At 40.9% G+C, this 25252-nt stretch overlaps 2 protein-coding genes across 8 annotated transcripts in view; both read right to left on the reverse strand.

Annotated features, from left to right (window-relative positions):
* The window catches only part of arhgap4b (Rho GTPase activating protein 4b), a 35685-nt gene extending 15459 nt beyond the window's left edge, over positions 1–20226 (reverse strand). For all 7 annotated transcript variants that reach the window (XM_079849676.1, XM_079849675.1, XM_079849674.1 and 4 more), the window contains exons 1-7: positions 19980–20226; positions 12435–12953; positions 11662–11833; positions 10186–10348; positions 9967–10029; positions 8175–8348; positions 7912–8040 (exon numbers count right to left, since the gene is read on the reverse strand). In XM_079849676.1, coding sequence (XP_079705802.1) covers positions 7912–8040; positions 8175–8348; positions 9967–10029; positions 10186–10348; positions 11662–11833; positions 12435–12501 — 768 coding nt within the window. In that variant the 5' untranslated portion in view covers positions 12502–12953; positions 19980–20226. The remainder of the gene's footprint in view (positions 1–7911; positions 8041–8174; positions 8349–9966; positions 10030–10185; positions 10349–11661; positions 11834–12434; positions 12954–19979) is intronic.
* A 1382-nt stretch (positions 20227–21608) lies between these two features.
* On the reverse strand, positions 21609–25252 carry LOC307145361 (U8 snoRNA-decapping enzyme). The gene is made up of 4 exons (XM_079848431.1): positions 24976–25252; positions 24786–24826; positions 24436–24667; positions 21609–24353 (listed from the first exon to the last, which is right to left on the reverse strand). The coding sequence occupies exons 1-4, from the start codon at positions 25102–25104 to the stop codon at positions 24147–24149; spliced, it is 609 nt and encodes a 202-aa protein (XP_079704557.1). The 5' UTR covers positions 25105–25252; the 3' UTR covers positions 21609–24146.

Here is a 25252-nt window from a genome sequence, read left to right on the forward strand (position 1 = left end):
AATATTTGTCTTATAAAGCTTTTAAAGCATTTAAGCATAAATCTTCAGATCAAAAGCTGTTTAAGAGGTGTGTTCATACTTTTCACTGGTAGTGTAGATGGTTTTCTCTAGTGTTCTCTCAATGGACACGTACAGTAAATTACATTAGATTGAATGGTCTGTGCTATTTTTTGGTCAGAGGTCAATTCAAAATGAAAAGGGAACTAAAACAAACACATCCAAGAGAGTGTCTAGACCAGGTGTCACCAACCCTGCTCCTGGAGGGCTACTGTCCTGCAGACTTTAGGTCCAACCCTGTTCCAACACACCTGCCTGTAATTATCAAGCAACCCTGAACAGCTTGATTAGCTGGTCCAGGTGTGTTTGATTGGGGTTGGAGCTGAAATCTGCAGGACTGTAGCCCTCCAGGAGCAGGGTTGGTGACACCTGGTCTAGACCAAGGGTGCCCAACCAGTCGATCGCGGTCGACCTGTCGATCGCGGACTGCTTTCCAGTCGATCGCGAGAGTATATTGTACTCTGGTTTGCCCTTTCTCTCTCTTCACCGCTCCTGCGTCTCAGACCTCAAAAACATAAAATATTAACCTTTATAGACATAGTATTTCTTGAGTAAAGAAAACGCTGTACTTATATAAAAATATATATTTATTTAATCTTACAAGATCACTGATTACGTTCAGCTATGCGCTGGCCGAAGGAGGAGGGGCGGAGCTAAGAGGAGCTATGAGCTGTGAGGTTTTGCTTGACAGCCAGGCGGACGTACATGGTGCGATTTTTGCCGTTTTTACGAGCTCGCAGAGCATTTTTTTCACTAGGGAGAAATCGAGTGGAATCGGTGATGCTCGCAGCGTGTGAGAGGAATTACGAGCCGACGAGCCGAGCTGAGCATGTTATGAGCACCTCGACCTCCCGATAATTTTTAAACATGTTTTAAAAAAAATTTCGGGGAGTCGGCCCGATTTTCACCAGCTGTCCCCTATTGCCAAATCATACAACCACGTCGATGGGGCTATACCTCAGTGGCAGCAACCATACAGCGTGCGCATACACTGTCACACACACACACACACACACACACAGAGACACACCTATCTCTCTCTCTCTTTTAAGTTTTTATGTTGAAAAGAACGCTACTGTTCTCTGCTTTTCAGCAAATCATTTGCACACACATTTCTGTCATTTTTCTATCTGGAGCTTTGCCTGCATCATGCAACATTGACGGTCTCTGTGTTTAACGCGAAAGCTCACGTGATTGCTGCCGGCTCGGGATAAAATTCGTGCAGGACAGTCGTGCCGTGTACCAGCTGCTTTGACGCGATTATCAGTTAAACTGACTCGCAACGTGTGCAATATCTCACGACCTCCCGAGTGTCCGAACTCGCACCGTGTACGCCCGCCTTAATCACAGTTTAAGGCGGGCGTAACAAGATTTAATAAGTAACAAGTAACAAGATTTAACACAAGCTGTTTTAATGCTTTTCATTGGTTGTTAACTATTTGTAAAATTCACTGAAATTCACTGACAGACATAAAGTTTGACCAATAGCATTGATTTATGAAAAAAATAACAGCGAAGAAATTATGGGCTGAATTCGAAATCGCATACTAACATACTCATACTATTTCAAATACATGTCAGAAATAGCAAGAGTAGTAGGCTATGTTAGGAGCTAATCTGAATTCAGCCAGGATTTTAGCTAGGCACGTTACATTATTAGTAGGGACTCGCTGGCATTCCGACTCGTTGACTCAGCTCACTGAAAAGAACCGGCTCTTTTGGGTGACAAACGGCTCTTTAAAAAAATAAATGTTTTAACTATGACTTTGACTATGATAGGTGTGAAAACAATTCTAATTAAATTGTTAAACGAAATCATACTCACAATGTCTAACCATTTTTTTTAAATGCCTTGATTTGTTACAAAAAAATACTAAACCTTTCCATTTAAATGACGTCTTTTTAATGTATAGAAACAACATTCAAAACAATAATATAATAGAACCCATATTAAATAAAAAAATAATAAATATTCAGAAATATAAATAACTGAAAGGATTAAACTGGTCCCTCTTTTTCTCTCTTCTTTATTGTTATAACCAGCACTCTAGGATTATAACTAGCATGAACACACACTATTATTTTAAATAAGATTATTCAATATTTCATTATTACATAATTGTTTAATTTCTATAGGCTATATTTTTTTTAAAAAGAGTCGGCTCTTCAGATATGCGAGCTCCCGACGTTCACCTCATTCGCGCCACTACTCACTGTTACTATGGAGACGTTGAGAGTCGCGACGTCAGAAAAATAAAACACAACTATGGCAGAAGCCAAAAAACCGAAAACTTATCATTTTCATTCTGACTGGGAAGAGGATTACTTTTTTGTTTATTCAAATTCGAAGTCCATCTGTCTTATTTGTAATTCAAGTGTGGCCTTACCGAAGAAGGGCAATTTGGAGCGGCATTTCAAGACCGTGCACAAAAGCTATGATGCAGATTTCCCGGCTAAATCAGCTCTACGCACCCGAAAAGTCCGGGAATTGAAGGGGCAGTTAGCAGCACAGCAGTCAATTTTTACCAGGCCAAACACCAAGGGTAAGGCTGCAACTATAGCATCTTATCGTGTCAGTCATGTTCTTGCAAAACACAAGAAGTCTTTCAAGGACGGCGAAGTTGTGAAAGAAGCGTTTGTTGAGGCTGCAGACGCACTTTTTGGTGACTTTAAGAATAAAAGTGACATCATAGCTGCCATTAAGGATGTGCAATTATCCCGTGGCACTGTTACACGGCGATGTGAGGGAATGGCAGAGGATATCGAGGAGCAGTTAAGGAAGGATGTTGAACAGTGCAAATGTTTTTCTCTTCAATTCGACGAGTCAACTGATGTTGTTGATGTGGCACAACTATGTGTTTTCATTAGAATGGTTTTTGGAGACATGGGTGCAAAAGAAGAGCTGCTCACCATTTTACCATTGAAAGGACACACAAGAGGCGAAGATATTTTCCAAGCTTTCATGGAATTTGTCAACAAGACCCAATTGCCCCTCTTCAAACTCATCTCTATCACAACGGACGGTGCTCCAGCAATGGTGGGCCGTACCAGCGGATTCATTGCATTGTGCAAACAGAGTGAATATTTCCCGGACTTCCTTAATTACCACTGTATAATCCACCAGCAGGCATTATGTAGTAAGATTTTAAACATGAAAGAAGTGATGGATGTTGCAATGAAGATTGTGTGCTCCGTTCGGGCCAGGAGTCTACAGAGAAGGTTATTCCGTGCTCATTTGGAGGAGACCGGTGCAGAACACACAGACCTGTTGCTGCACACAGATGTTAGATGGCTGAGTAGAGGTAAATTTTTAGCGAGATTCTCAGAGTTGTTGCCTGAAATCAAAGATTTTCTGAAGCTTTCGAAACATGCAGAATATGCCCAGCTAGAGGACTACCAGTGGCTATTGGATTTAGCGTTCCTGACAGATCTCACTGACCTGCTGAATGGTTTTAATTTAGAGCTGCAGGGTAAAGACAAACATGTAATCAACATGATCAGTGCAGTAAACACATTTAAAAGCAAGCTACAACTGCTTTCAAATAGGCTGCAACGCTATGACCTACGGAACTTTCCTCACATGCAGGCAGAACTTCAGCGTCAGGGCAAAGACTTTGTGCAGCTTGACAGTGCACGTTTTGAGGAGCAAGTTCAGAGCATCTTGTTAGAATTTGAGAGGCGCTTTACAGATTTTGGATCCATCGAGCCTGTTGCCAGCTATCTGTGTTTTCCATTTGGTCCAAGTATTGATGTGGATTGTGTTGCCTCCAAAATTGTATCACTGTTCCACTTAGATAACACTGCTGTTGAGAATGAGATCCTCACACTGCAAAATGACATTGAGATCAAATCCAGGGCAACATCTGACATGAATGGAGAGTTCTGGTACTTACTGACTGAACAAAATTATCACAACCTCAGAAAATGTGCTTTCAACTTGACAGCACTTTTCGGGTCAACCTACTTGTGTGAGTGTGCTTTCTCTCACATGAAAATCATCAAGTCAAAGTACAGATCTACAATGACTGATGACCACCTTCTGGCCTGCTTAAGGCTTGCAACCAGCTCTTACTGCCCTGACTACGAGAAACTAGCTGCCTCCTCCCAGTGCCAGAGGTCCCACTAAGGACCTGCCTACTGACCCAAAGCCTGTTTCTGATTGTTCTGCTGCCTGCCTACTGACCCAAAGCCTGATTCTGATTGTTCTGCTGCCTGCCTACTGACCCAAAGCCTGTTTCTGATTGTTCTGCTGCCTGCCTACTGACCCAAAGCCTGCCTACTGACCCAAAGCCTGTTTCTGATTGTTCTGCTGCCTGCCTACTGACCCAAAGCCTGTTTCTGATTGTTCTGCTGCCTGCCTACTGACCCAAAGCCTGTTTCTGATTGTTCTGCTGCCTGCCTACTGACCCAAAGCCTGATTCTGATTGTTCTGCTGCCTGCCTACTGACCCAAAGCCTGTTTCTGATTGTTCTGCTGCCTGCCTACTGACCCAAAGCCTGTTTCTGATTGTTCTGCTGCCTGCCTACTGACCTCCAACCTGATTCTGATTGTTCTGCTGCCTGCCTACTGACCTCCAACCTGATTCTGATTGTTCTGCTGCCTGCCTACTGACCCAAAGCCTGTTTCTGATTGTTCTGCTGCCTGCCTACTGACCTCCAACCTGATTCTGATTGTTCTGCTGCCTGCCTACTGACCTCCAACCTGATTCTGATTGTTCTGCTGCCTGCCTACTGACCCAAAGCCTGTTTCTGATTGTTCTACTGCCTGCCTACTGACCCAAAGCCTGTTTCTGATTGTTCTGCTGCCTGCCTACTGACCCAAAGCCTGTTTCTGATTGTTCTGCTGCCTGCCTACTGACCCAAAGCCTGTTTCTGATTGTTCTGCTGCCTGCCTACTGACCCAAAGCCTGTTTCTGATTGTTCTGCTGCCTGCCTACTGACCCAAAGCCTGTTTCTGATTGTTCTGCTGCCTGCCTACTGACCCAAAGCCTGATTCTGATTGTTCTGCTGCCTGCCTACTGACCCAAAGCCTGTTTCTGATTGTTCTGCTGCCTGCCTACTGACCCAAAGCCTGTTTCTGATTGTTCTGCTGCCTGCCTACTGACCCAAAGCCTGTTTCTGATTGTTCTGCTGCCTGCCTACTGACCCAAAGCCTGATTCTGATTGTTCTGCTGCCTGCCTACTGACCTCCAACCTGATTCTGATTGTTCTGCTGCCTGCCTACTGACCCAAAGCCTGATTGTTCTGCTGCCTGCCTACTGACCCAAAGCCTGATTCTGATTGTTCTGCTGCCTGCCTACTGACCCAAAGCCTGTTTCTGATTGTTATGCTGCCTGCCTACTGACCCAAAGCCTGTTTCTGATTGTTCTGCTGCCTGCCTACTGACCCAAAGCCTGATTCTGATTGTTCTGCTGCCTGCCTACTGACCCAAAGCCTGTTTCTGATTGTTCTGCTGCCTGCCTACTGACCCAAAGCCTGTTTCTGATTGTTCTGCTGCCTGCCTACTGACCCAAAGCCTGATTCTGATTGTTCTGCTGCCTGCCTACTGACCCAAAGCCTGTTTCTGATTGTTCTGCTGCCTGCCTACTGACCCAAAGCCTGTTTCTGATTGTTCTGCTGCCTGCCTACTGACCCAAAGCCTGATTCTGATTGTTCTGCTGCCTGCCTACTGACCCAAAGCCTGATTCTGGATTCTGATTGTTCTGCTGCCTGCCTACTGACCCAAAGCCTGATTCTGATTGTTCTGCTGCCTGCCTCTGACCTCCAGCCTGATTCTGATTGTTCTGCTGCCTGCCTACTGACCCAAAGCCTGATTCTGGATTCTGATTGTTCTGCTGCCTGCCTACTGACCCAAAGCCTGATTCTGGATTCTGATTGTTCTGCTGCCTGCCTACTGACCCAAAGCCTGATTCTGATTGTTCTGCTGCCTGCCTACTGACCCAAAGCCTGATTCTGGATTCTGATTGTTCTGCTGCCTGCCTACTGACCCAAAGCCTGATTCTGATTGTTCTGCTGCCTGCCTCTGACCTCCAGCCTGATTCTGATTGTTCTGCTGCCTGCCTACTGACCCAAAGCCTGTTTCTGATTGTTCTGCTGCCAGCCTACTGACCCAAAGCCTGCCTACTGACCCAAAGCCTGTTTCTGATTGTTCTGCTGCCTGCCTACTGACCCAAAGCCTGTTTCTGATTGTTCTGCTGCCTGCCTACTGACCCAAAGCCTGTTTCTGATTGTTCTGCTGCCTGCCTACTGACCCAAAGCCTGATTCTGATTGTTCTGCTGCCTGCCTACTGACCCAAAGCCTGTTTCTGATTGTTCTGCTGCCTGCCTACTGACCCAAAGCCTGATTCTGATTGTTCTGCTGCCTGCCTACTGACCCAAAGCCTGATTCTGGATTCTGATTGTTCTGCTGCCTGCCTACTGACCCAAAGCCTGATTCTGATTGTTCTGCTGCCTGCCTACTGACCCAAAGCCTGATTCTGATTGTTCTGCTGCCTGCCTACTGACCCAAAGCCTGTTTCTGATTGTTATGCTGCCTGCCTACTGACCCAAAGCCTGTTTCTGATTGTTCTGCTGCCTGCCTACTGACCCAAAGCCTGATTCTGATTGTTCTGCTGCCTGCCTACTGACCCAAAGCCTGTTTCTGATTGTTCTGCTGCCTGCCTACTGACCCAAAGCCTGTTTCTGATTGTTCTGCTGCCTGCCTACTGACCCAAAGCCTGATTCTGATTGTTCTGCTGCCTGCCTACTGACCCAAAGCCTGTTTCTGATTGTTCTGCTGCCTGCCTACTGACCCAAAGCCTGATTCTGGATTCTGATTGTTCTGCTGCCTGCCTACTGACCCAAAGCCTGATTCTGATTGTTCTGCTGCCTGCCTACTGACCCAAAGCCTGTTTCTGATTGTTCTGCTGCCTGCCTACTGACCCAAAGCCTGTTTCTGATTGTTCTGCTGCCTGCCTACTGACCCAAAGCCTGTTTCTGATTGTTCTGCTGCCTGCCTACTGACCCAAAGCCTGATTCTGATTGTTCTGCTGCCTGCCTACTGACCCAAAGCCTGATTCTGGATTCTGATTGTTCTGCTGCCTGCCTACTGACCCAAAGCCTGATTCTGATTGTTCTGCTGCCTGCCTCTGACCTCCAGCCTGATTCTGATTGTTCTGCTGCCTGCCTACTGACCCAAAGCCTGATTCTGGATTCTGATTGTTCTGCTGCCTGCCTACTGACCCAAAGCCTGATTCTGGATTCTGATTGTTCTGCTGCCTGCCTACTGACCCAAAGCCTGATTCTGATTGTTCTGCTGCCTGCCTACTGACCCAAAGCCTGATTCTGGATTCTGATTGTTCTGCTGCCTGCCTACTGACCCAAAGCCTGATTCTGATTGTTCTGCTGCCTGCCTACTGACCCAAAGCCTGATTCTGATTGTTCTGCTGCCTGCCTACTGACCCAAAGCCTGATTCTGATTGTTCTGCTGCCTGCCTACTGACCTCCAGCCTGATTCTGATTGTTCTGCTGCCTGCCTCTGACCTCCAGCCTGGTTCTCGACTCGCCTGTTTGATCCCTGAAACTGTCTATGCAGATATTGACCTTTGCCTGGAGTTTCTGTTTAATAAATTGTTGCAAATGGATCTGTCTCTGCCTTCTGATTCACAACAGATTTATTATATATGGATTAGAGCTACTTTTCTGTTTGTTTTGTGCATATTAAATTTGCAGATGCGCTGTGAGTAGCGACTGGCTTTCCGTTTGGACTGGTAGATCTCGGCACACTGATAAATCTAAAAGTAGATCTTTGTTCAAAAAAGGTTGGGCTCCCCTGGTCTAGACAGATGGTAATGGGACAGCAGTGTGTTAGACTCACATCAATCAGAGTGCAAATGTCCTCCAGATAGTATTTATTCATGGAGGCATTAGCTGCTGCCAAGTTGAGCAAGTAGTCGTTACGAGCTTTAGTGCACTTCAGCTGAGTTTCCTGTACTTTCCCTTGTCTCTGTAAAGAAAACACAAGTACAGTAGAAACTGGGGGTTAGAGATAAAGTGAGATCTTGCTCTTCCTGTGCCATCTTCACAGAGCAAAGCTCCGGATGTTACCAGCTTTCTTTTTTTACAAACTACCACTTTTACCTTCTCCATCAGTCTCTCCATTTTTTTCACAGAGCTGCGCCTCTGCCCCCCTGATTGGATGAGCCCGAGATCAGATGACTTGCCCGTCTGTTTCTCCTCCAGTCGTGTGGCTTCTTTGAGCTTTCCTTCAGCAGCCAGACAGTCGATGTGGTACTGATGATAAGTCTTCAAAGCCTGTAAGAGATGCACAGAAAAATCATATTTGTATCTTGTTTATCAGTAATATCTAAACATCTTTAACACAAGGTAAACTTACTTGAGAAAGAAAATTGTGTAAATTAAGATTTAATTCAAGTTTATTTTTACTCCATGTGCAAATAATGTTTTATTGTTTTTAACAGAATAATCCAGATATTTAAAGTTGATTGTTAAATTACTGAATAAAACAAGATACAAATATAATAATAATAACAATAATAATAATAATATTAATACTAATGATAACGACTATTATTATTATTATTATTATTATAACTATTATTATTATTACAAATGTTTATTTTTACTCCATGGGCAAATCATTTTAATTAATAAAATTAATTTTAACATATGCCAGATATTTTAAGGTTAGATGTATAAATAAAACAAGGTGAAAAAGCTACAATAACAAAAACAACAATAATAATATTAATAATAATTATTCTTATCATTAATCTTTATCATTATTTTGAATTCATCTTGTTTTATTCATGGGCAAATAATTGCTGTTATTGTTTTTAACATAATAAGCCAGACATTTGAAGCTTATTGTTAAATCTATGGATAAAACTAGATAAAACTATAACAATAATAAAATAATAATACATTATTATTATTATTATTATTATTATTATTATTATTATTAATAATAATAATAATAATAATAATAATAATATGAAGTATATTTTGAATCCATGGGCTAATTTTTTTATTACTCACCATAATAAGCCATGGCCCGGTTTCACAGACAGGGCTTAGATTAAGCCAGAATTAGGCCTTGGTTCAAACTTCATTTAGGACATTTAAGAAGCTTTTATAAAAGTGCCTTAGAAAAAAACATTACTGGTGTGCATCTTGAGACAAAACAATGAGACTGACATATTTTAAGATATATCAGTGCAAGTTGCATTCAGTTAAAACAGCTCAAACATGCATTTTAGTCTGGGCTAGGCTCAAGCCTTGTCTGTGAAACTGGGGGTATACATTTTAAGATTACTATCTGATTTATAAATAAAACAAGATAAAAAAAAACTACTTGCCAAGGTGACATACTCAATTACGTCCTACTTTACATACTCTTATAAATCCCTATTTTTATTTTTATGATCAAGCTTAGCGTATTTATTTTAAGAGACATTAAATACCTTCCAAGACTGCAAAAAGACATACACGCAAACAAAAAAACCCTGAGCCTTGAGCCAAGACACTTGTGGTAGGCAAGCTGTTTGTCTACTGGAGGGTAGAGAGCACACAGCTGCTGTCAGCCGGGGTCAGTGGGCTTGATCTTGCAGCTCTGACCCGAGCACAGCGAGAAAAATGAGCTCTGGAAAGCTAAGCACGTGGGCTTTCTGTGCTACAGGATGGACCAAAATGCACTGAGGTCTACAGAAAGACATGCAGACACATTCAATCGTGAATGCATGAGCAAATATGTGCATCATGTGGTATTTAGTCAAGTTTAATCATGCTGTCTTTGGCCGCAGTGAGATTTTGTTATTCAAAGCTGATGCCATTTGGACTCTATTTCAGTTCACTAGAGCGTGTTGCTCAGTGTATATTTAGCATGTTCACAGCAAATCAGCCTCCGACCTACCGTCTGCATCTCTGTGGTGACTTTCAAGAGCTCATCCTGCATCTGGAGTCCCACCTCCTTGCTCTGAAACAGAGAATGAGAGTCGGTGTGTGAAATAAGGAAGATGCTTTGGTTGTGTTTTGTGTGGGGGAGTGTTTCATGTCGGTAAATAAGAGAGGAAGAGAAAGAGAGAGGAATTAGATGTCGGAGCTATATGGTAATATGGTGAGGATTCTGTACCCGTTTTGCCAGGCGGTGTGTGTCCTCTATGCAGTGTGAGAGCCGCTGCGTGAGTGTGTTGCCGCAGAGCTCACTCAGTGAACTGTGATCTCTACTCTCCTGTCTGGTCTGGGTCAGCAGAACAGACCAGCACTGAGCCACCGACAGGTCCAACTGCTCCTTCCTAAAGAGAGAACGGAGCAGAGACGATGAAAGAGTAGGTTAAAGTCGCAATCTAATAGAAGTAGCAACAGATCTTTTCATCCTTATTGTGACGTACTTCAGTGTGAAACGGAATCCTGAAAAAGAAAAATGTATGCCGGGAACTTGGTTCTATCAGTCGGTTTACGGCAGAAGGCAGCTCTGAATGCGACCTTGCAGTTGATTGTGAGAAATGAGCGGTTTTAAGAAGACTAATGATTGGAGAAGTCTGCAAGTCTGGCATATATCACCAGAGAGAAGTCTTCCATTCCACCGGATAATCCAGTTATCCATTACAAGGTCAATAAAAAAAAGAAAAAAAAGAAACATGAATAAAAATCAATTAAACAGTTAATATGGAGTGGCTTAACCTACTTGATTTGGCGGTGCTGCGTTCATTCAAATCACTGCAGAAATAGAAAAGCTCAATGCCAGAGAAGACCTTGTTTACGTCAAAAACATAACCAAGCCATTCATATAAAACATTTTTTGTGCTGCTTTTCATTACGTTCTGTAAACATGGGCTGGACAGATATCTTTGACTTTTCCACTCGCGTATTGCACAAGAGAGCCATATGTTTAGAAAGCCATGTAAAGTTAAAAAGAAGTTAAACTTTTAAAAAACATGTCTCGAGACTTTGTGTGTGTGTGTGTGGGGGGGGGGTTCTATTCCACTGCATCTCATGTTTTTAAACGCAAAAAAATTTACTCTGTGAGAATGGCGCTTCAGCTCTTTGTATTAAACTATGCATAAGTACATGATATTGTTTTGTTCATGATTGTTTATGCAATTTACAAAATTATATTTGATTTATAAACCCAACTATCCATCCATCCATCCATCCACCACCTATCCATCTATCCATACTGTACTTCCATCCACCCACCCACCTATTCATCCATCCATCCACCACCTATCCATCTATCCATACTGTACTTCCATCCACCCACCCACCTATTCATCCATCCATCCACCACCTATCCATCTATCCATACTGTACTTCCATCCACCCACCCACCTATTCATCCATCCATCGACCACCTATCCATCCATACTTCCATCCATCCACCCACCACCTATCCAACCATCCATCCACCCATCCATCCATCCATCCACCCATCCATACTTACATACTTCCATCCATCCACCACCAATCCATCTATCCATATTTCCATCCATCTATCCATATTTCCATCCACCTATCCATCCACCCATCCACCCATCCATCCACCCATCCATCCACCCATCCACCCATCCACCCATCCATCCATCAATGCAAAAAGCAGGGTGGGTACCTCTTAGTCTTCACTGTGAACTTCTCGCTGAGTTTCTCCAGAGAGCGGGCGTATTCTGCCTCAATCTCCCCTCGTCTGCGCAGGTACTCGCTTAGATCCTGCAGCTGCTGGGTCTTGACCTCCAGCTGCGCGTCTAGGATTTTTAGCTGCTCTGATAGCTGACCACGCACCTCTGAACAAAGAGATAGAAAGGAAAGAGATCATGTATGGATGGTTTTCAGCACAAAAAGCACCATGAACTGATGAATTTGCATCCCCTGGCACAAGTGGCTCTGGCCTGGGGCTCAGAGCTGATTGGATGAGGGAAGACAGCATCCCTAATACTGCCTATAAATACATCACAGTGCAGGCCTACATCTCACACATAGAACACACATTACATTTTGAGATGTACATTAGTCTGTACTACCTAGCCAAGTAAAAGAAAGAGAGCATGAGATGAAATTGATTTCTTTTTTTATCTCTCTCTTTTTTCCCCATTTTTCTTTTTTCCCCACAACCAACAACACAGCATACATACAGACATTGTTATTTTACACTGTATGTGTATATAAAGAAAAAAAGAGAAAGAATAACATCAGTAAATCATAAGCAAAACCTGACACAAGCATCAGTTCGTCCACTTACAGTTATAATTGGTTTTGAAGATAATTTATGAAAGGACGCCACATGACAGTGAACTTAGACCCAGAGTGTTTTTTCACACACAATGCCATAGATGGCAGTTAAAGGATTTGCACTAAATATTCTAGAATCAAATTGATTTCTTTTACCTTTGATTTGAGTCTCATACTCCGCCAGACTCCCCTTTTCCTTTCTCAGTTTTCCATGTGATGTCATGGTCTCCTTTGCTGGCGTAGCGCTCCTGTTGACTTGTTCACAGTGGCTCACAGTCTGAGATGATCACGCACAGATTTCCTTCCTCTTCACGAAGAAAATACTCTAACTCCGTAATGGTGTTTTTATTTAGCAAAATGATTTATATTTCCATTATAGAAAAACATGTCAAGTTCGGTCTTGAGTTCATACTGGGCTTCAAAAGAAAAATCTTTTCAGTCTTTCAATCTGTGCCCTCAGCAGAAACGGAACAGGGAAGTCTCTGTGTGCATGTGTATGTTTGTGTATAAGTGTGTGCGTTTGTGAACACGGAGGGAGTTCCAATCAAAGCAATTCTCTCTCAGCACTGAGCATGTGCATTTAAAGATTAGTTTTCAGAGCAGAGAACGTTGCAGGGGCCTGATAGTTTTCTAGTTCAGTTTCCTGAGACAGTGGTTAAATGCGATTGTCCTTGCCTGGAAGAGACAGTGAGAGAAACACGGAAATTTGGTAAGAAGGTGTTACAAAGACAAATGTACAAGACAGAAACAAACCATAAATGGAATATGGAAGTAAATACAAGATAAGAGAGAGACAGGAGAGGAAGAGAGAGAAAAAAACGTTACTTCAATATGACGTGTCACGGGCACTTCCAGAAGACGAAAACGGTTAAGCGAATAGAATGCACCTGCCCACATCCTGTTTGTCTTCTATAGTATGTGCGATTCAGAAAGATTCTCAAATGAAGACATCCTGTCAATCCTAAGTTAAGTATCCACACATTTTACTACTTCTAAAAACCAACCTCTTAAGTTCTCAACAGTTTTACAGTACTTCACACTGAATGTCAAGTGGCAACCCAACACAGTACCAAAATTGTACTTATTTTTGTGCAATGCAAACTGTCCATGTTGGCACGTGACTAAATTGGCTGCTTCCACCAAATGACAGATCAGTTTGCAACAAAAATAGAGTCTGGTTGAACACACAGCCTTTGATATAAACAACCAACAATATAGGAACTGTTTACTTCTTTTTTAGGAAGTCTGTTTATTTTGCTATCATAACTATGAACAATTATATGGTTAGTTGCATTTTACCATTTGCATTTAGCATCTTCAATGCTGTCTGCAATCTAATCAGACAAACCTGTGACCCACTTTTGAGCTGAGAACCACTAGTCTAAAGTTAGAGCTAATAACTCAAATTAAAGGCCTTAAACACATCGCAGTTTTTTGAAAGATCTGACTTGGCTCTGACTCTGTCTTAGACAAGCTACGTGACTGATTGTTTGTTGTATGATGGCAGCCTGAACTGCGCAGGAGTTCCTGTGAGTTGCGCCAGTGATGGCCGTTGGTCTTATGAGAGGGTGGAGGGACCTGAGTCATCATGGCTCTTGGCACAAACCCACACAGTCATAGTCAGACCAGGGGAGTGCTGCTCCAGCACTGTGCATTAAGAATTTAGAGTAACACACATGCACAGGTGGGTTTCTTCTTTGTATATAACCTGAGAAATGCAAAAAGAATTTTTTTTTGCACATTGTGATCTAATGTACATATATTTAAGACAGTAATGTATGTATTTAAATGTGTTGGTGCACATAGCATACGTGTTTTAGGTCCGGGATTAATAACCTTTTTTGTAAGCCAAATCGCTTTGACGTGAAATGTTTAACGAAGTTCCCCCTGAGATTTTAAGTTAATATTTCATTTGCATGTTCACAGTTCTCTGATGTCGTTAATGGTCGCATGACATTCAAGTAAACAAATAAAATATTGAATCTTTTATCTTGAGTGTTATTATTTTTATTAGAATTATTTATTAATTTTAATTTTAATTTTTAAATTAGCTTTTCATTACAAATCCCAGATTTAGGACTTTGGTTGGAATATATAATTAATTGATTAGTTAACTAATAAAAAAATAACATTATAATATATTAAAATAATATACATCATATTATAATATAATGTAAAACATGTAATAAAGTTGGCTAGCAGCCTTGCAGTACAAAGTACAAAAAAAAACAGAACATTTTACAAAAAAATAAAATTCTACTTCAAAGTTTTAGGTTTAATTCAATTTGTTACTTGCTAGTTCTTTGTAATTATGTGTTAAATTTACTAGCAATTTCTGAGTGGAAACTGTTTCAAATCCAGCACCAATTTTTTTTAACCCTGTCACATGAGCACAAAGCGTTTCATCCAACAATGGCAATACATAAATAAATATTGCAATTTACCAATAAAAACATTTTTAGGCAACATTTCCTCATCAACTGATTCCATGCAAAAGGCACATCATGCACTCTCAGTCATTGAGCACGAGCAGTCATGACAGTCTGCTCTTCACTTCCTCCATCTCAGTGTTTAGAGGTCAAAAGCCTAAGCCAGCCAATCAGAGCTCAGCAGAGACTTCATTATGATAATGCTATTATTGATTCACAAGAGTTGAATCGGATTTGTGCACAATGGGGTTGAATTCTATTGAATTAGTGTATGCCAGCACATGCCAGTGCTTTTTTGATATATACTCTTGGCAGTGGTTTCTCTGTTTTGCAGAGAAAGGTTGAAGCATTTTAAATAGTAAACTCTAATCTGATACTTCAGGCAAAAAAAAAAAAAAAAATGCAATGCTGCATTTCTCTCTCTCTAACCCTAACCCTAACCCTAAGATTAAAATATATATATATGGCTGTGCAATATAGCTAAAAAATGTATCATGATATGTTTCATATCGTTCGGTATTGATAATTATTAATTATTGACAATTTTTATAACCTTTTTTTTTTAAAAGACATTATTAAGTTATTATTTTGGGGGTTTTTTCCACATTATTAAGGCAAACAACAAAGTATATTAGTTTTAGCAGTCAAAAACAAAAATAAAATGTAAACAAAAATATCTTCTTTATGTATTATATTAAGATAAAAAAGTGTTAAAGAAACTCTCAAACTTAAATAAAATGTTACAAAATGTGTGCAATATAAAAGTGTAAATGTAGAACAATCAAGGCAAACTTTGAGGTAGATCAACATCTGTAATACAAACCTCTAAAACTGTAAGAGATATTGGATGTCAATGTGGTGACGCAACCGAACATGAGAGCGACGCAACCTGGCTGTTTAGATCTTATTGGTTGTTTGCTTGTCGATGCTAGCACGCTGATTTATCAAAACATCTGATAGGCTGTTTAAGATCTACGGGAGATGCGCGCGCATTTTAATGAAAATATCATAAAATGGCATTGTATTTATACATATACATATACATCTGTCAGCTACACATAAGCAAGCATATATATTGATCCAGCAGTGGAATGCCTGTGTGAAACCACTCCGGTGTCCTGACTGAGTGAATGTGCCCGTTTAAACTTGATCTGTCTACTGTATTGACTTGAGTTAAAGAAACTGAGGGGAATTGGAGATCCATGGGATCAATCCTGTTTTACGCTCCCAGTGGAGGCTGGGAAGAAGCTGAGCTCTGGTCTTATCTCTCAGAGCAGAGCACCACAGGGACCCCGCACACACACACACACACCGTTGTGTTCTCTCATTGCCATGGAGTGATGCTCCTTCCACACGGACAAAGGCACAAATATTAAAGGCTGAATGTAATGCATCACGAAAAATGCATTTAAAGGGAAAGCTCACCCAAATATGAAAGATCAGGTACATTTACTTCCACTCATTCTAAACCCTTCTTTCTTCAGTGGAACACAAAAGAAGATAATTAGCTGAATGTCTAAGCTGCGCTTTTTTTGTAAATGGTAACCATGGCTGGTAACCAAAATATGATTTTCAAGTCAACATTTTTGCCTTGACAGATAGAAAGCTCACACAAAGCTTTAGTATGGCTTCAAAAGACTTTGCTAATAGCATAGGAGTTGTATGGACTAGTTTTATGGTCCTTGTTTGTCTTTTTTTTGGAGCCTTAGGACTTCAACTTTGACTACATGGAAAATGGCAGCTTCTACATTCTGCATCTCATTTTGTCTTCCAAGGGGAAAAAAACATGTTGTCGAGAGAGAACTAAATGTTTTTGGGTGAACTATCCCTTTAAATAACATTAAGCTCACAAGCTGTGGAAGAGCACATATCTTTCAAAAGTTTGGGGACGGAAAGATTCGTTTATGTTTTTGAAAGAAATCTCTGATGCTCAGCAAGGCTGCATTTATTTAATCAAAAATATGGTAAAAATGTTATTAAATTTAAAATCGTGATACTATTTTCAGGATCCTTTGATGAATAGAAAGCACCATTTATTTGAAATAGAAATCATTAGTTCCGACGTAAAACTCTTTACTTTCACTTGTATCACTTCTATCACATGCTCGAAAGGTAGTGGACATACAAAACAAACAGCTAAAACACACAATGTATATTTCCCAGCAGCTCCCACAAACTCTTTCCTGACAATATCCCAACACAACACTCGTCACACTATGAAGTGCAACATACCCATAACATTAAACACCACTCAAAATGGAAACAAACCAACTTGTCTAATTACACAAACCACAACATCATACCTACACAACAGCACAGAAACTCATGTGATGTGACCAGTGATAATGCAAACCACATCCGTGACACAGTTAGTCCTGACACTCGTGATCTCTTGAAGTTACAAATGTGTGTCTGTCCACAGACCTTATAAATGTTCATTATCTACAAGTAAATGACATCACAAATGCACCAAGCACCAATAAAGTAAGCATTATTCTGAACATACATATTGTGGACTGACTTTGATAAAGTGCATTTCTGCAAAGGCAATTAGCAAATATGGCCTGAGACTAAGTTGATTAAGATATGCCTTGCTCTGATTGCTGCCCATAGGAATAAAATATCACAAATGAGATCTTTGTATAATCTCACTGGTTTCTCCTAGTCAGCAATGCGATTAAGTCTCCCATTTTTCTCCTGAGGAAAATGTCCAGTAATCTCACTCAGAAGAGATCTCAACAATAGCTATGTTTCCATCCACCTATTTTTATGCACATTTTGGGATATCACATAAAAAAACCTGGATGGAAACGCAAAAACGCGCATTAAAAACGTATGTGTTCAAATAAGGCGCATATATTTTTTAGATAATAAGAAGACATGCACATAAACTATGATGGAAACACTTTACTCAACAGTGGATGTTATTGGATAACAGGACCAATCGCATCGCGCAGAATCTCAAACTTCCATTTTTAATACAGATATTTTGCACCAATGTCCCAGGAAGTGACGATTTTGTTCTCTTGAACACGTGGGAAGGAAACGCTGCTTTATTCGCAAATGTTTTATGCAATATTCCAATTTTGCGCATAAGTTATCACACTTTGGGTGGAAACATACAGTAGCTAATTCCCATAACTCACTTGAGCTATGAAAGAGCAACTTCTGAGAAATACTACTTTCTTCTGGACAGGATGGATAGATAGCAGAGCTTTGAGGGACAGCTCAGAGCAGTAAATGTATAGGAGCTGAGAGGTCATGCTGATATGAGACTGCTTATCTGACAATCACGACTCTCTTTCTGCACTGTCGCTCCTTTTCAGCATGTGTACATGAAAACACACACGGACACGCTCTCTCACACACACACACGCTCTAATCCCATATTAAGAAGCTTGAGTCACTGTATTCTTTCCAGCACTTCCCCTGAAGTCTGATATCGTGACATGCAAGGAACTCATCTCCCTGCGTTTCATCCCTGCTTATCTGCCAAGTTTTGCCTCTGAAGACTCATACATCAATCTTTCAATCCACCTTTCTAGGGAGCATCTATCCCAACTGCTGCATATCTGCATTTAAAGGGTTAGTTCACCCCAAAATGAACTCATCCTCTCATTGTTCTGAATCTGTATGATTTTCTTTAATCCATGATACACAAAAGGAGAAGTTTATCAGAATGATGATACTTCTCTTTTCATGAATAGAAAGTAGATAACCAGTCTGTCAAGCTAAAAAAAAAAAAAAAATGGCAAAAAGCACTATAAATATGGTCCATACACTCTAAAAAATGCTAGGTTGTTTTAACCCAATTTTGGGCCGAATATGTACAAACTCGAACATTGGGTTAAAAATGTAATAAAAAAAGTAACCCAAAGGGCTGGGTTTGTCCATTTTTGACCCAAATTTGGGTTAAAACAACCCAGCATTTTTTAGAGTGTATGACTCATGTGTCTTTCAAGTCTTAAAAGCAATACTGTACTGTAAGAAACAGACAGAAATTTAAGTCATTATTTAGCTCTCACAACACCCGCATGTCTTTCAAACCTGCTTGACTTTCTTCCATGGAACACAAAAGAAGATAATTTGAAAAATCTCTCAGTGCTTTTTTATGGCCATACAATCCAGAGTTGTTTTCTTCCCCATTCATTTTGATGGCATGGACAAGACATTCAAAATATCTTCTTTTTTGTCCTGCAGAATAAAGTAAGCCATTCAGATTTGGAATGACATGAGGTTGAACAGATGGTAACAGAAGTTTCATTTTGGGGTGAATTATCCATTTAAATTTCGTTCCTGTAGGTTTGACACCAGTGATGCCAAAATGTAACTGGATCTTGTGTGTCTTGTAACCAGTCGTGACATGCCAAATTTGAATATGACTATATGATTTGAACGCATTAAATATTTGAATATTTAAATCCCATAACTGAGATTTGAGAGCGAGGGTGGAGAATATTTTATCAAAGAGCACAATAAATGTAGGTTTATTCCTCACATAAAGCTACTGTATAGTACGTAGTGCACAAGTCATATGGACTAGCCTACTTTTATGATACTTTTATAGTGCTTGATGCCTTAAAAACCCTGGTCATTATTTAATTTCATTGTATGGAAAAGGGCAGCATGAACCCTCTGCCAAACATCTCTTTGCATGTTTGACAAAGGAAAGACAGGTTTGGAACAACATGAGGGTGACTAAACAATGACAGAATTTTCATTTCAAGGTGTACTGTCTCTTTAAGAGTGATTTGAAGTGTGAAAATGAAAGGCAGAAGATTGTGCAAGGGGAAGAGGAAGAGAAAGAGAGACACAGGGAAACCCTATGAAATAACAACACCACAGAGGTAGAGTAGGTGAGAGGGGAGGTGGTGAGGTGGAAGACTGAAGCAAAGAGATGAGACGGACTGCTTGATAACAATCAATGCCACTGAGACACCCTGAAAGAGGAAGCAGCCCGTGTCACTTAGTGTCTTTCTCTCGATGTGTGGCATTCATGCGCACAGTCAGATGTATATGCAAAAGCACGAATAGCCTATGTGTGGACGCGTTAGACGGATCTGCCAAAAACACGCACACACTCTCATCCTATATAGGGGACAATGCATGCAACTAAGAAATGCTCGCTGTCATACACACACAAACATGTCAGTGAGCCTCCACTGTGTGTGTGAGGAGATGGAGGGCGAACACATAAACATACAACCGGTCATGCTGAGAGGAATACACAGTGAATTTACAGTCATAAATAATAAAGAAAGCCCAGTCTTACCTCATTCTCCAAGGGTCTGTCTCTCGCTGAACACTGTGTTTGAGTCACACAGATTTCATGCAGCCAGCTTGATTTCACCCCCTCTGACACATTCTACACACATGACCCTCTCTCTCTCAGGAGTGCATTCAAAATAAGGTGGATGCGCGCACACACACACGAGCACGCATGCTAGAAAACAGCTCCCTTCTTTGGTTCACACACATGCATGCGTGCTGAAACACAGCCTCTCTCTCTCTGTCTCCTCCGCTCTCAGGCAATCAGAGAGAATGTCATAACCGAAGCCACGCCCTCTTCGGCCCCCTCCCCGCAGGCTTACTATAAATACAGGGATGGATATGAATATGCTGTCTTGTTCTCTTACTTCCCCCCTCCCGTTTTGTTCCATCTCTCATTCCTAATATTCCCCCTCTCTGTGGCCATGAAATGCTTCTCTTATGACCTTGCATTGTGCTCGAGGACTGCCTCCCCCCTTTCTCTGCACACACACACACGTTCAGGATTAATGTACAGTCATGAATCTATTTAATGATCTTGCAGATGAGCTATAAAACTGATGCTAATGCCAATCCAAAAGGGATTGAATGGGTAAGAGCAATAGCTGGGTGATAAACAAACAATGGCCGACGCGTGCACAGCACACACACATAGGCTAATACACCTGCTGCTGGCACTGTATGGCCGGTTTACACAGAACGCGTTTTTTCCGGTCGACAGCGCTGTTTTATTTGTAAACATGATGCACCGTTTACATAGCAGGGCCGTTGACCGTTACGCCGCGTCGAAGTTTAACTTTTTAAAACGTCATTGTTTTCCATTCAACTGCGCTGCGTCTCGTTTTTAAACGCAACACGTTCAGTGTAAACGCACTGTTGCTGCTGACACCACGCGCGCGCTGCCGTGTGCTAATGGCTTATCTGTCCAATCTAGTATGCACTGGTCTGGATGTGCACATATTTATGTAGCTCATTAGCTCCATTACTGTTATGCATACAACAAGAGCAGTGAATAACGATTTTTTTAGATGAGTTTGCACCAAACAGGAAATGGTGCCCACATAACCGCCAATTTACTCATCACAGCAACCACTAAAGGAGACTGAGAAGTGTTGAGTGTGGGTCGTCCGTTTTGACTTGTAAATGTGCCACAATCCTTAAATTTGTTGTTGATTTTTTTTCTTTCTGTAAAAAAACACCTACTTCATTTGCATATGCATGAGAACAATTTTAATTATGCAAATAAGAAGACCTTAAAGGGATCTACAGACAGAAAAAGAAAGTCATGAATGACAGAATGACAAGAGTGTGAAAAAATTGACCGCATTTCTATTTAACGTCTCAAATGAGAAATCAATGTAAATGTAATCATTTCAATTTTGTGTTTTAACATTTAATAAATATTTAATTTAATAAATAATTGAATATTCCTGTTCTGAGTTAGGCACTTAGAAAAGGTTAAAGGGTTCTGTCAGGTGCATTATATGGATTATTTTAGGGGTTCCCATCATAAAATCATTTTATGGATTTAGTTTTAATGAATTAATTTAGTTTTAACTTATTTTTAATACATTTCATGAACAGATTGTAAACATACGTTATCACCAGAAAAAAAAACACTGAAATACCTTTTCGCATAAACAGTTCTTTAATATTGAGTCAAGAACCCTTTTTTTTTTTCTTCAAAGAGTGCGCAAAGAGAAGTTCAACCCCTTCACCTCCCCCATCTTTCCTGTGCTTGTTTCCTTCCTCTCTGTGTGTGTTCGCTCTCTTTCACTCACTATAAAATCCTCAGGATGTGACAAATAAAGGGAAATAAAGCCCCCTAAATCCTATAATGTGAAACACACACACAAACATACACATAGACAATATTACACATACAACCAGACAGAAACACACACAGCTGAGAGAAACATCTGCAGCTGCAGTGCGGCCCAATCTCACTAGATAGAAAAAGATTGATGATTATTGATCCCTAAAGAGAAATTCAGTGCAGCAGCACCAATATTAAAAAGAGCGCACTCACAACACAACTATACATGCGTTCAGTGAGCATAATAAACAATATGAATGTGTGATGCTGTGTGCAGTTGGTCAAGAGGGACTTGTAAACTCATGGATGTAATACAAGGATTGTTGCACATGCTCCAGCTCTCTTGTGGCAAACGAATGGTCTACGGGAACCATCACCCCACCCATGAGTGCTTGGAAAGGCGACTCCACTGTGAGGGTGGCTGGGGGGAAGCCATGATGTGACGTGAACATTATAACAGGTCGGCGCTGCCTCTGATACAATTGTTTCTACAATTTCCCCTCTTCCCGCATCAACCCGTTCTACCCCGGCCCGTCCTCCCTAGGGACAGTTCAGTTTCCACTTGGTCAGTCAGTCCTCACAGCTTTGACCTACTTCATGTCTCTGGCTTCGCATGCTCAAAACTGCACATGCAGCGATGCAAATGAACGCCGAGTGGTGATAAAGATGATTTCACCTGCTGTGGTCTGATGAACACATCAACAAAGCTCCGGTTCAGAGATGCTGATGGACTGCAGAACGTGGCGATGACACAAACAGACGTGTGCGGTTCAAAAGTCTTTGATCACACTGAAAATCTGAGATTCCAAATCATTTTCTAACTTGGAGATAGAAAGGTTAAACAAAAAAAAATCTCAATGAATAGGAAATATTTCAATTAAAATGTAAGCAAATTTGCAGCATTAGACTTTATTCAGATGGGTCAGGTGTTCTTGCTGCCATTGAATCTCAAGATAATCTTTGAATCATCGAACATGAACATCAGGTTTCACACAAACTTGTGGACACTAGGACATTTTTCATTTCAACTTTCACTCCAATTCTGATGCTGATAATATAATTTGCAATAAAAATTGAAATGGGAAAATAAAATTAAATGGGAAATAGAAACACTTTTACACCACTTACTTATATATGAAGACTCTCTTGAAGTTAGATGTATTTTTCCAGAATATATAGCAAGGTATAAGTTTAGAATCAAATTTGTAGTTTCACGCTACAAGAAATTGCCACATCTTAACGTAATTTAATAGAACAGCGAATTGCTGAAAATGCATCCATCGCATGAGTCAGTTAACAAAGAACTCTGAATAATGGAGTTTCTGACTAAAAGATTATCTGAAAGTCATGAATTCAGCAAAACAGTTTCCTACTTAAAAAGGGGAAGCTAAAATGAAAGTTACTGCGGTCTCATTTAATTATTGATGGGTAAAGTTTTTTGGGTAAACACTAATTTAAAGGTTATGTAAAACAATAAGTAAGCCAGTAGTAAACACTGTACCTCTATTAAAACATTGCTGTTTGTTTGAGTCTCTTTGTTCAAACAATGGTACGAGTTTGGAGCAGGACTGTCTGTTTGCTAACCAATGGCAGATAAGAGAGTGTTACATTTTTTTTATTATTATTTGTACAATTACACACTGCAGCTTTATCCTACCACCAGAGAAAAAGACTTGCTCGAAAACGTGCCTGTCAAATAAGGCAGCCTGCTAGCACGATTCTGTGGCCATTCTAAGTACTGCAAGTCTGATGTGATTAAAACCTCAGCTTTGATACAAATTTGGAAAAGACACAAGCCTTACATGTCATCTGCTGTTTATTAGTCTAACTAGCATGCACCATTTCTCTTGCAAATATATAAATCTCTGATAGGAATTCATCAAACAGTATGGCTTCACTGCCATAAGTATAGCATTCATCTCTCTTAAGCAACTATGCATAAATAATAAATACATTTACATATGTAAATTATCAAAAACAAATTACATTTTTTGAGGCATAATTATTGCAACATCTCAGAGTCATTCATTTGCTTAATTTATGCTCTAATATTGTAGAACAGGGACTATTGATGTATGCAAAAAGATTATTATCAAACAATAACAATCCTATGAAGTGAACCTGGGGTCATGATTTGTTAGTGAAATTATGATAAACGGTTAGGGTTCTATTAAACAGGTCTGCATCTTTGAGACACAGGGTATCTACGGAGAGTACGTGCTGTACAAGGCTGAATCAGGAACTAAAGGTAGGGTGAGGACATGAGGGTGTATCTACCGGCACTTGGGGGGTTGGGCTACTGTGATGTAGCTGTAATGGCCCAGGGGTGAAAAGGCACCGCTGTGTAAACTAATGTCAGTGCGGATCATCGCTGTGTGTGTGTCTCATCTGCTCAGCCTGTCTCACAGCCTTCTCCAGCTCCCCCTGGGACAGCAGCCTACAGTGGTGCAGGGCGGAGAGCAGCTGGGCCCGAGAGTTACAGATGAACGAGTGAGACAGGAAATAGGGGAGACCACCCCCATTCTTAAGGAAGTAGAGTGGGACTCGGACCATACCCATTACCTGGGGACAGACAAGAAAGTTGCATAATAAGAGTTTGTGAGTACATTTACACACACATGAAAAGAATAGACAGAGCTTTTACCTCTAAACCATGGTCTGTGGCTGTAGTTACAGCTGCTCTCTCGATCTCTTTCAGCTCTGGCTCGGTCATCTTCTTGATGTAGAAGTGTGTGATGAGCCGAGGGGAGGATGGAGATTGAGAAAGGCAGGAGGATATGTGATCAGCCACGCCCACCGACACAGCCACGCCCACCTCCTCGTGAAGCTCTCTGCTAAGCCCCGCCTCCAGCGTCTCCTTAGACGGGTTCACCAATCTACAGATTACAAAACACATGAATAATTCCAGTGCATTTATAAACAACTTAAGACAAATCATTTAAAGTTTTAATTCGTGTTTTTTTGTTGTTGTTTCGTGTGGCAAGATGAACTCACCCCCCAGGGAAACCCAGCAAGCCATCAAAGCGCATCTGCATCTGAATGACAGTAATCTGAATTCAGGCTCATAAAGTCATTTACACATTATTTTTTAAACTTCCTGCTTTGGTAGTGCACCTGTCGTAGTCGCACTCTACACATAAAGGTAAAAATATGTACGGGTCACAGTAAGCGTACTCTTCCTTACCAGAACTATATGTTTGATTGGGATCTTCCCGAAGAGTTTGGCACTAGAGTCTCCGTAAAGCATAATGTGACACGCATGTTTGAAGCCCTCCCGTGTCAACGCATCTTCTCTCGTGATCCGTTCCGCCATCACGGGACGAGTGATAAACAAACAAGTAAATCCGTTAACTGTCGGTTTAATGACGCGTATTGATTGATAAGTAATATCAATAACAATATGTGCGTGTTTGTTACTACTGCGAGCAACAACGTGCCACTATAATCACCTGACGTTGACC

The sequence above is a fragment of the Squalius cephalus genome (assembly GCF_949319135.1).
Source record: "Squalius cephalus genome assembly, chromosome: 18".
NCBI classification, from domain to species: domain Eukaryota; kingdom Metazoa; phylum Chordata; class Actinopteri; order Cypriniformes; family Leuciscidae; genus Squalius; species Squalius cephalus.